Genomic DNA, 11,551 nt, shown 5'->3' with positions numbered 1-11,551 from the left:
CTTGCCTCATGGGTGGCAACTGAGAATGGAAACTGATGGACAACCTACCATCTGAAGTCAACTGGAAATGGCTCATTAAACTAACATGCATGTCTTCTAACTGTGAGAGGCAGCTGAAGAAAACACAAGAAGTCCAAGAATCAGACTCCTTGTGTGTATTTCCTATGAGAGAAGTTAATCTCACTTACCATGACTTACACAAGTATTCATATGGGTGAACTTGCATATGAATTACTGGGTATTTATTGGGATTTTATCCAATAAACCTAAACAAAGTAGTCAAGTATTGTGAACTCACAAAGGCAGAGACTTGAATTTTAATCAAGGACTTGACTGCAAAAGAGTTACACTGAAGGAAGAATGCTTGTTAGCATGACTAAAGGTAAAAAAGACTTGAGCTCAGGCATGATCAGAAATCCAGAAGAAGCAGAAGATAGCCGCTGCATTTATGGAAGGAATTCATTCTTATTGCAGAGTAAGTGTATCGGAGTAAATCTCTTGCATTTACATGTTGCAATCGAAGATGTTGGTGCGCGTGTATGCGTGGTCGTGTGCTTGTACAGGCAAATAGTTGAAGAATAAATGTATCCATGAACAGGGTTTATGAAAACCATATGACATACTCTCCAAAAGAAAGCATTCCATCGTTTGCTGCTCCTCCTCCCCACTCTAGCACAAAGTCACACCGTGCAATCCATCTCACTCCCCCCAGCACACATAAACACACATCCACATATCCCACCCTACCCCACAGAGACACCACTTGAACTTCTTTCAAAAATAAATCATTTTTGCCTCAATTTCCCTCCTCTATCCTCTCTTGCCCAGCCTCTCTCAGTCAACGGTCCCAGCCCCCTTTCCTATTATTCCCTCCCTTTGTGCTTTCTGTAATCGTGGGACAGTTTGCATGATCCCAGTGCCTGTGAAGATAAGCTTAAGCACAGCAGAGTAAAGAGTACATGCAGTCTGGACAAAAAAAAAAAAAAAAAAAAAGTCAAGTCAGAGACTGATGTACACTGGAAGAAGATATCCACAGGAGAAAAATAATGGGGTTTCTGTTCTTTAGTTATGCTATTTTTCTCTTGTCTTCTGTGCTGTATTCACTCTTTGGATTTTCTTCAGTCCTGAGCCAGGACCTGAGAGAGAGAGACGCACTTTGTAATGCAGAAGGCTGCTTTGTGATTTACTTTGAACGTAAAATCTTCCTAGACTCATGGAGGTCCTGCAAAGAGAAAGGTGGAAATTTGGTTACCATCAAGCGCAAAGAGGAGGCCAACGCTATTGCCACCCTTTTCTCCACTGTGGACTTGCGGTCGTCACGTACCAAGGTCAAAGTCTGGATTGGCTTGCAACGTCAGCCTCGTCAGTGCAACGCAAATTCACTGAGGGGTTTCTCTTGGACAACTGGCGATCAAGACACAGAGTATACCAACTGGCAAACAGAGGACTCTCCTGATATGTGTTTGGTTTCTCTCTGCGTGTCTTTTGACTACGACTCACTACAACACAGTGATAACTTCAAATGGATTCATGGTCCATGCTCTGTCCCTGCTGATGGATATCTTTGCCACTTTGCTTACAACGGAATGTGTTCGCCCTTGTCAAGTGAGGGTTCGGGAGTTGTCCTTTACACGACACCTTTTAACCTGCTGAGCACAACCTTAACCCATCTACCAGTCGGATCTGTTGCTAATTTACAATGCCTTACAAATGCCAATCAGAAAGTTCAGTGTGTGCAGAGGACAAATGATGGTTCAGTAGGATGGTCTCCTGAACCACCTTTTTGCTCAAATCCCTCAATTTCACACCAGTTGTGTGAGCGAGATAACGGTGGATGTGAACATTTCTGCACACAAGCCGGCGGTCTGATTTCCTGTGACTGTGCAAAAGGTTTTCATCTCAGATATGACGGACAGACCTGCGAGCCTGATGTTTGTCAAGGAGCCCCCTGTGAATCTGAGTGCTTGCCTCTTTCAGACGGCTACCGCTGTGCCTGCCCTGATGGATACATGCTTGCACCAGATGAACATGCTTGTCTAGACGTGGATGAGTGTCTTCAGGCTCCTTGTCAGCAGAGATGTACAAATTCGCCCGGGACATTTGAATGTCAGTGTCTGGAGGGTTATGTCGTCAATGAAATGGGGGACTGTGAGGATATAGATGAGTGCTTGGATAACGTATGCCAACATGCTTGTGAAAACATACCAGGCTCCTATACCTGCCACTGTCTTCTGGGTTTTTCAGTTGATAGAGAAGACCCCACACAATGCTTAGATGATGATGAGTGTCAGATTCCTGGGATGTGTGAGCAGATGTGTGTGAATTATGTGGGAGGTTTTCAGTGCTTCTGTAAGGATGGCTATGAACTTTCGTCTGATCAATCAACATGTCAGAAAATAAGGAACAATCAGGTTAGATCTACCCCTCTCCCCTTTCCTCATGTTGGACAGATTGAACTTGGATGGAATCCTGTTTTGTCCCCCTGGAGCCCAGAGCCAACCACCGATCACTGGCCAGAAAATCAGGAGCAACCTCTGGACTGGCTGACCAGTCCATCAACAGTCTCCAAACCTGAGGAAATGTGGGACACCAGTGCCTCCCAGGACAAACCCAGGACTAGCTTAAGCGCTGTGGATGACTTGTATGAAAATGATGAACAGGAAACTACTACAACTATACCATCCCTTCCCACATCTACAATCTCAGAAGGAGCTTGGAATTGGTGGCCATCGTTTTCTTCTTCCACTCAAAGTTTGGACAATCCACATACAGCTTCAGACATAAAAAAAGAAGCAGAGCAGGAAAAGTTCTCTCCACGTGATCACCCCCAGCTCCCTGGGCAGGAGGCTGGGAAGGAGGGAAAGAATTATGAGGAAATTACACACTCTCCAGACCCTGCCGTTCCCACACTGAAGCCACTCCCCCCATTCCTGAATGGGGGTGGTGGAGATGGGGACAATCTGGATTCTGTCCAAGATGACAGGGAGCATAAACAGAGCAACACTGGGCTCCTGGTCGGCCTGCTTGTGCCCATCTGCATCTTCATCGTGGTGATGGTGGCACTGAGTATTTTCTACTGCACTCATTGTGGCGTAAAGCCAAGAAACAAGAATGCCACTGGCACCGAGTGCTACCACTGGATATCTGGTGCGCATGACAAACAGGGGGCACCTGGCCCCCCAGGGGACAAGGCCACCGTTTAGATCATGAAGACAGAAACTGAGATTTAAACCGAGAGACAAGTAGTCATAGACAATGAAAACCAAGTGGTTGAACATTTTAAGTCTGTGACTGTGGAAATGAAAACTTTTTGATTCTATTGCTTTACTTAAAAACATATGATGAAGTAACAAAAACAGTGACAGTGTTTAGTACATTTCTGATTGCCAAAACAGTGAGACGTATTAGGATTTCAAAAGATAATTAAGAACATTTCTATTATAACAACTTTTTTTATTATTATAATTTAAATGGGACAGTTCATATTAATGCAGTCGGAAAACCTATTTTAAGATCCTTACATCAAAAAAATATATATTTTTTAATATTTACAAAACTGTCACGAGGTAACTAAAACAACATTTCTTTTTGCATTTTAATACAAGCACTTATAAGCGCTGAGATCTGAAAATAGTGACTTAGTATTATTTTATCTTTCTGAGATGCTTGACTTTGCTTGAATTTCTTTCAGTATATGTTTATTTCAAATCGGTATCAAAGACACTGTAAACACTTACAGAAGGATATTTTTCATATGAAGAGCACTTCTTGTTTTGACTTTAAGATGACAATGTTTCAATGGGGTGATATGATACTTGTACTTTACCATTTTTAAGATTTTGTCATTTTGATTCCTTTTTACGATAGTTATTTTGTGAAACTTTGAAATAACTGCAGCTGTACGCAATTTTTTTAAGTGCAGTTTTTTAATGTTGCTGTACATGTTCTGTAACATAAAGATCACTGTAGAGGTAAATATCATTCTAAAATTATCATCGACTCGTTTCAATTTTTTTTCCCCCTTGCTGATAAATTGTGTAAAATATTAGTAATCTTCTCACTGTTCCATGTTGATTGTTGATAATTAGTACAATCAAAATGGTCTGTTGTAAAACTGAGATTTTTGAGCCGCAGTTCAACCTTTCGATAAAGGTACTGTACCAAAAACCCCTGACCATATTTTACTGGGACTCTCTGGTTTAATGCAGTTTTTAGTTTATTTATTCACAACATAATATGCGTTTCAAGGCGTTTTACAAAAAAAAAAAAAAAAAAAAAAAGTAAATTAAATCTAATCATACAGATTCCAATAGAGGAAGAAAGAAAGAACCAGGCTCAGCGTGATGGCATCCTGCCACGGCTCACTGGAGAGAGGACAACACAGAGAGAGCGCGCAAACAGAACGACAAGCCAGATGGAGATTCTGTGAAGAACAAAAACTGGGAGAGAATAAAGGTAAAAATCGAAATAACAGAATATGATACCAAATGGGAGAGGAGGATATAGCCGAGTATGGAAAAGTCGTTAAGACTGCGACTATAACATCAGAACTCCAGAGGAAGTTTAGGAAAACTTAAGCCAGTCGAACTGGAAGCTTTATCGCAAAGGAAAGTTTTAAGCCTAGTCTTAAGAGTATTCAGGGTGTCTGCCTCGCAAACTGATACACTATCTGTCTCACATTCTACGTTTTGAAGTTCTATCAGTAAACCTGCAGTCTGAATGAAGTGATCTGGTAGGAGCGTATGGGGCAATAAGAGCTCTGCTATATGATGGAGCTGGAATCTACACTGTAAACAGAGAAAGGCTAATATTACCAGAGTTATTTTGTTAATCATATTAGTGTCAACGCCACGCTGCTCACAACGGTGAGGTAGTGATGATGAGATATGCATCATGTTGGTGTTAAAATGAAAACAGCAAAACACCAACAGTGATTGAACTATGAAATATATTGATGGATTCCTGGAGCAAACATTTTGCCATATGTAGCTATACGTACATATACATATAGATCAAAGTAATGCAAATGTTATTTCCCTTGAAACATTTTATATCATATATTGAATATTCAGCCTCATCACTACCAGCAATGGATTCTCAAAGTATATTATAAACTGTTGTGTGAATAAATATGAACCTGCAACAGTCCTTTGTGCAGAAGAATAAACTAATAATACCAAAAGTAACAACAACGTCCTGAACCCTGTCACAGTAATAAAACACACGCATGAACTAAAACTGGTTAAAGTTTAATGGCATTCAATAAGATTAGGATACTTTGGGCTCAGCAACATACATATTAATAAATTCAAGACTTGCTTTTATGTTTTACTGTCAGTAGTGGAGACTTCAGTCTTCCTCCAACGGAGTGCAAAGGAAAGAATTTCCACCAATTCTTCTCTTCTGTTAACCTTCTGCTTCGAAATAATACAGAGGATCAGGCTTGGGACTGATGTTAAAGTCTTCAACATGAACACTTGTTGAATCTGTGTGAATCCATCAGGCGGCTTTATGGTTCAGTTCAATGTGGTGCATAAAGATAAACAAGACTATCACTTTTCAGGAGAAAACGAGCATGGTCAGCCACTTGTCAGCATGTATAAATAAGAAAACCTTTTACTAACATTTTACAAGCAATTCTAAAACATACAACTGCAATCAATACTGTCTTAAAATACAAACACGTGGAATGTGATGTCATCAATCTCAATGATCATGCCAGGTTTTTTCTGCTTGTAAGCCAATTCACAAGGTGGAATAAATCTATAAATATATTTTAATTAAATCTGCTATTTCACATGGATATGTCACAAGTAATATATTGTCAAAAATAATTACAGTTAAATGCATACAGTCCAAAAACCCTCAACTTTGATGTTAATGGCCGTATTTCGTGGACTATAGGATCAGGACAAAACCTATAAAACAAGTGACTTTAAGTCCCTGAGAACATTGCTACTGCTCAAAAATGAACCAGGAAACATTAGAAAACATGTTCTGAGATGCTTTATGATTATCTTTAGACATTTTTTCCATATCAGTGTATTTCACTGTCACAAAATGCTCAAAGTAACAGAAAAAGATCACAGGGTTAAAAACTTGTTTCTACTTCATCTTTCATGACTAGTACAGTCAGTGTACTTTAAAGGCGGTTATGGTGCTGGAGAGCACCGGTGACTCTTATATGTACCTAGATGGCGGAAGCAGCGTCCACATTGCTGACAACAGTACGGAGTAGCCCCACTGTGGATCCTCTGGTGGGTGTACAAATTTCCTAGCTCTTTGAAGCATCGGCCACACTCGGGGCAGGCATACGGACTCTCACCGGTGTGCACCCTTTGGTGTCGTTTGAGACCAGAAAGCACAGAGAAACCTTTCCCACACTGCGGACACGGGAAAGGACTCTGGGCGCCGCTGTGCACCAACCTGTGGCTTTTTAATCGGGCGGCGTGGCGAAACCTCTCGCCACATTCTGGACACATGAAAGGTTTTTCTCCAGTGTGGATACGCTGGTGTTGCCTAAGGTTGCCAAGGTAGTTGAAGTGACGGCCGCAGTCCCCGCATTCGTACCCCCCTTCAGTTTTGATCTCCTTCTTCCCAGGTCCTCCTCCTCCAGCGCTCACACCGGAGCTCACTCCTGGACTGCCCTCACTGGTCCCCTTCCCAACGCTGACAGAATCACTGCTGCCATCTTCCCCAGATGATGACTTTTGGGCCCTGGCAGCCGACGCGTCATCAGCATCTGGGTGTATGAGTTTGATGTGATCCTCCAAAAACACGGAGTCGGGGCAAAAGGTTCCACAAAGTGAACAGATGTAGGTGTGGCTGATAAACCGTTGGCCTGAAAAACAAGCAAACATAATTAGGTTAAATATATACTGGGGGGCACGTATGTGACAATAAGCTACTTATTATCCGCTGGACAATAGGAAAAAGACTAGACTGCTGTTCTGTAAGTCTGGGACGTGGAAGGCCAGAGCCGTTTCCAGTTTGGACCCGAGTAAGAGCGGAAGTGGAAAAGAGAGAACCCTTGTTCTGCCCTCATCTTAGAGAAAGCAGAGATACCCTAATGCTAGGTTTCATGGGAACACTTCTGAATGACTATTTAAAGTAAAACTAAATGTTGTATGGCATAAATGGATGTGAAGTTTGCACTTTTATTATTGACATTAGTAACTGCTAAGTCTGTTTTTATGGCTCAATATGAATTCAGATTAATGTAGTTTCACCTTCATCCCAGGTACAGGCATGATTTTTCATTGTGCAGAGCAGAGACCGACGCATGCAGGGCTTATTCTCATCAATTTCCATATGTAAATAAATGAGTACCAGATACGGCTTCAATTTCAGTCACCTCTCTCCTTTGACCTTAATTTGACAGTCATTTCCATACTGTAAGCCGCCGCTTTTTTTCACACCAATGCGGCTAAAAAAAACGTTGTTTTACCAACACACTCGAAAGGCTGGACTGCTGTGAGATGAAGAGGACGGCACAAACTCCGGAGCGAAGTCGAAATGAGACAAAAGTGACATTGAGAGCAACAAATAAAGGGAAACTAAGGAAGAGAGCGTGACTGTTCATTTCCAACACTGAAGAAGATGTGTTTTTTTAAGCACTAGTATCTATTTCAATAGAAGTACAAAGGAAAAAATGTTTGTGTGTAAATATTTAATGTTACAACATGAACACCTGTTGCTTATACTGCAATATTAAGCAAGAATACAGAGCAGTTCCCTTTCCACACCTGGGTCAGTGTGATCAGAAGTAAAACTGATCAGTTTCCTGCCTCTTGGTCAGTTCATCTCTTCTTCTGTCTTAACTCCTTCCTTGCCCCGTACAAACCAATCTTTCACCATTTTCGGTCCAGACGTTTCACATCAAGATCCACTTTTCATCACCGAACCAGGAAGTCAAGCCACTCGCTTCTAATTCTCCAGGCATCTCTCTCGAACATTGCTCCTCTCATTCTTTCCACGCAGAAGCCGCTTCTGCAGCGTCCAGCCGGGTGTACCGGTCCAATACGGCTTTCTCTCACCTCTGTTCTATTAGATTCAGAATCGTTTGAAGACTTGTTGGGGCTCCAGCGTTCAAACTGTTCCAGAGATGATGCTGCTCCACCCCATCTCTAATAAATTAGAGACGTCCAAATAATCTCAAATTGATGATATGCTATCTCTTATTAGTCAGCGATATAATAAGACTGATCAACATGTATAACTTCATCACTTTTTTTCAATCTGCATGCCAGAACTTTTAAGATCTCATAATCAGCACATAACAGACTGACAGGTCTCTAATTCTTGATTTCATAAATGTTCTCCTTGTTATGAACAACAGTGAGCAGAGCTCTGCAACACTTTCCCCTCACTGCACTGTTACTGAAGACGACCGACACAGAGCAGCGTGATTTAGAAAGTTCCACAGGAAAGCCATCTATCCCTGAAGCTTTACCACTTTCCGTGCTCTGCAGCGCCTCATGCAGTTCTTGTAAAGTTAGAGCCTGCTCCAAAAAACTTATTACCTGAGTCTGAAATCCTTGGCAAGTCACTAAGAAACTCTTCTGTCATCAGAATCTTCTCTGAACTCACTGACAGACAACTTTGAAAAAATAAATAAATAAAAAAAATGTCAGTGCATTCTGTAAACTCTATTCCATATTCAGATAGAAAACAACGAATGACAGATTTCATTGCATTATCTTGGATTCATCACTGCTTTTCATGAACAGGCATTTCAGAATTCTCCACTGCTTCCAAAAAAAAAAAAAAAGTCCTCTCTTCAAGCAACAGTAATTTAATAAAACAGCATTAAAGTGCCAAAATGCACTTTTAGGTCTTAATTTGTAAGAACATTTTCTAGGATCATACAATGATCAGAAAAGCCCAGCATACACAAAGTACATGACCTAAATACTTGTAAATGATCGTAACAGTAAAACATGTCTGGTCTTGCTAAAGAAATGTAATTCCCTTTACAATGAGCCCATGAATGCTGCTTTGTTTTTCCATGTTTGGAAGCCTGCTGTGGAATTAGGCCCATGTGAAATTTTCTGCATCCCAAGGTTTAATACAGAAGGACATAATGACAACCTACTATAAATATTTAACTAGGGGTGAGTAATATGAACCAAAATAATTTTTTTCTTTCTTAATTTCCTGATAATAATCCAGTAAAATCACTTTTCCTTTTTTACCATGCTATAATCTGTGATGTACATCCCACCTTTATATTTAAATTAATAAAAACTTCTAAAGGTAAATACAGGGACTGTGGTTGTATGGCAGAGTAGTCGTCTTGCGCTCGGAAGGTTGTAGGTTAGATTCCAGCTTTCTCCACATGTCGATGTGCCTCTGGGCAAGGCACTTAACCTCAAATTGCCTACCGGTCTGCGTATAAATGTGTGTGCGTTTGTGAGTGCGAATGGGTGAATGTGACTCCAGCGTAAAAAGCTTTGAGTTGTCAAAATGACTGGAAAAGCGCAATATCAGACTTTTATTAAGTCTGGGGGAAGATTGTTTTGCTTTTTCACCACTGAAAATTTTCCTAAAATCTTGTAATTTTTTTGGTCATATTACATAACTTGATGAATAATAAAGCAATAAAAAAATATCAAAGACCAGATTTCTCTAGAAAAAGAAAAGGTTGAACACTTTATAAAAGAGCAGAATGAATACCATTATGTCACCACCTGCAAAAACTTGAGAAATGCTAATATCGGGTTGTATAATCCTTAAAAATATCATTTAACAATTTGCGGCGAGCGTCTGTTTCCCACCTGTCTCTGTGTTGTCTTCCAGCGGAGCCCCTTCCGTCCCTGAAGAGCCGTGGGGTTTGGTGGAGCAGTCCGAGAGCTGGACGTGTGAGAAACAGACCTGGGTTTGCTTCTGTCCGCCACCTCCGTCCCTCCTGGACGACTCGTCAGCGTGGTGGTCATCATCCTCAAGCACAGCGGCCCTGGTGTTTTCACATTCAGGCTGCTTCATGTCTAGGAGGAAAGAATGGGAAAAGCCTTATGATGGGCAAGACATCATTCTGTGAAAAAGTATCACGAGTGAGTTCTTCTGTTTTTGCTTTTGTTGTGACACGCAACATGGTGACAATGTTTCGGCTTGTCAAGCTATTTTTAATATACTAGTTTTTCCTGATTTAGAAGAAAACAAATGCAGTTTCTTGGCATCAAAACAACAAGAAATAAGTAAATCTCATAATGATCAATATTTTCAGCAGAAGGAAGATTATTAGTTTTGCTTGCGAAAATATAGACTAATACTAGTTAATAACATTGCAGACTTTATATATTCTACATAAGTTGCATTAAATGCTAGAATTTTTTATTATTTTCCCAATCATCGTTTGTCATTCTGTTTGTTTACCTTTCAGCTCTGAAGAATATGCCGCAGGTGCCATCCATTCATAGTCATACATCCGTTTGCTGCCGATGGGAGGCATGCTGAAGATGTAATCTGAAGTGGAGTCTGGGTCTCCATGCACCGGCCCTGAAGCGTCCACCCTGCTGTCTGACCACAGGCTCAGAGGCTGGATTTCCGGTTCTTCGTCAGCCTCTTTTTCCCCTCTGGCTTGGCTGAGCAGCTCAGAGTCCATTTCGCCACAACCCTTCGAGTTTTTGTCTTTCATCAGGTAGTCACAAATCGCGTCGATATTTTCCCTTTTCACCTCGGGGATAACAGATTTGGCTCGCCTGGGATCGATGCCACCATGCTTGGATCCCAGGTTGAAGGGGAATTTCATGAAGCCAGACTCAGTGGTGGGCTCCAGGGTGGTAAAGCCATCTCTTCCATCCCTCTGAACCACCTCGAGCTTAGCTTTTAACCTTTCGATCTCCTTATTTTTCTCGCGCAGCTCCATTTTCAGGACTTGTATCCGGATACTGACCACTCGTCGGATCTCCGCCTGAGCTGTCTCCAGAACCACGGCGATGTTTCGCTTCAGGTGCTCCGTGATGTCGCTGACCGAGCACAAGAGCTCCTCTTCGCGTTCCAGCTCGAGACAATCCTCGTCAGCTCTGTCTGCTGTCCCGGCGAGGTCCATGAATGCACCGTAGAATTCAGGAGACCGTTTTGTTTCCAGAAAACTGGGGTTTCTTTTGCGACTCATAGATAACCCTCAGCAGCGCTTTTAGCTGAAAGCTAGCCTGCGAGCTAACTCGGTGATGCTGAGCATAGGCTGACGGTAGCTGTGACGTCATTTTTAAATCACAACAACAGTTTTCTTCATGATTAGAAACGTTAGATAAGCATTACCGCCACCTACTGGTATGGAGTGTGGTTCCTGAGCGTTTAATCTCAGGAACCTAAAAGTACACCTTTTTTAGTATGTATATACAGACAATAACTGTAAATTGATAGTCGATTATACTACATACCTTAAAACGTGTGTTAGCAGTTAAAAATGGTTCGATATTTGCTTCAAGAAAGTCATTAGTGTAAATAATGTTTCTTCCTAATTCATTGAAATCTTCTGAAATTTCACATGATATTTTCAAATCTAACCTTTGTATTTACATATTAATTCAAATGAATGACAAATTCG

The 11,551-nt window shown here is 41.3% G+C and overlaps 2 protein-coding genes across 2 annotated transcripts; one reads left to right on the top strand and one right to left on the bottom strand.

Moving 5' to 3' along the window:
* The first annotated feature begins 988 nt into the window (after positions 1–988).
* Positions 989–3,992, top strand: cd248a (CD248 molecule, endosialin a). Its single transcript, XM_055058732.1, has one exon. It carries the CDS (start codon positions 1,047–1,049, stop codon positions 3,201–3,203), a length of 2,157 nt encoding a protein of 718 aa, XP_054914707.1. The 5' UTR covers positions 989–1,046; the 3' UTR covers positions 3,204–3,992.
* Positions 3,993–5,228: 1,236 nt separating this feature from the next.
* On the bottom strand, positions 5,229–11,409 carry znf16l (zinc finger protein 16 like). The gene is made up of 3 exons (XM_055058723.1): positions 10,375–11,409; positions 9,777–9,986; positions 5,229–6,841 (listed from the first exon to the last, which is right to left on the bottom strand). The coding sequence occupies exons 1-3, from the start codon at positions 11,114–11,116 to the stop codon at positions 6,153–6,155; spliced, it is 1,641 nt and encodes a 546-aa protein (XP_054914698.1). The 5' UTR covers positions 11,117–11,409; the 3' UTR covers positions 5,229–6,152.
* Between the last annotated feature and the right edge of the window lie 142 nt (positions 11,410–11,551).

Source organism: Poeciliopsis prolifica, unplaced genomic scaffold (genome assembly GCF_027474105.1).
Source record: "Poeciliopsis prolifica strain line A6 unplaced genomic scaffold, Auburn_PproV2 SCAFFOLD051, whole genome shotgun sequence".
NCBI classification, from domain to species: Eukaryota; Metazoa; Chordata; class Actinopteri; order Cyprinodontiformes; family Poeciliidae; genus Poeciliopsis; species Poeciliopsis prolifica.
Note: the sequence above shows the minus strand (reverse complement) of the source record. Positions and strands in the feature narration are given on the sequence as shown.

Excerpts from the sequence above, each read along its gene's own strand:
- znf16l (XM_055058723.1), bottom strand. The coding sequence starts at position 11,116 with ATGAGTCGCAAAAGAAACCCCAGTTTTCTGGAAACAAAACGGTCTCCT. Across the intron at positions 9,987-10,374 it reads ATATTCTTCAGAGCTGAAAG|ACATGAAGCAGCCTGAATGT; the intron begins GTAAACAAACAG and ends CTTTCCTCCTAG. Across the intron at positions 6,842-9,776 it reads GGAAGACAACACAGAGACAG|GCCAACGGTTTATCAGCCAC; the intron begins GTGGGAAACAGA and ends CTTGTTTTTCAG.
- cd248a (XM_055058732.1), top strand. The coding sequence starts at position 1,047 with ATGGGGTTTCTGTTCTTTAGTTATGCTATTTTTCTCTTGTCTTCTGTG.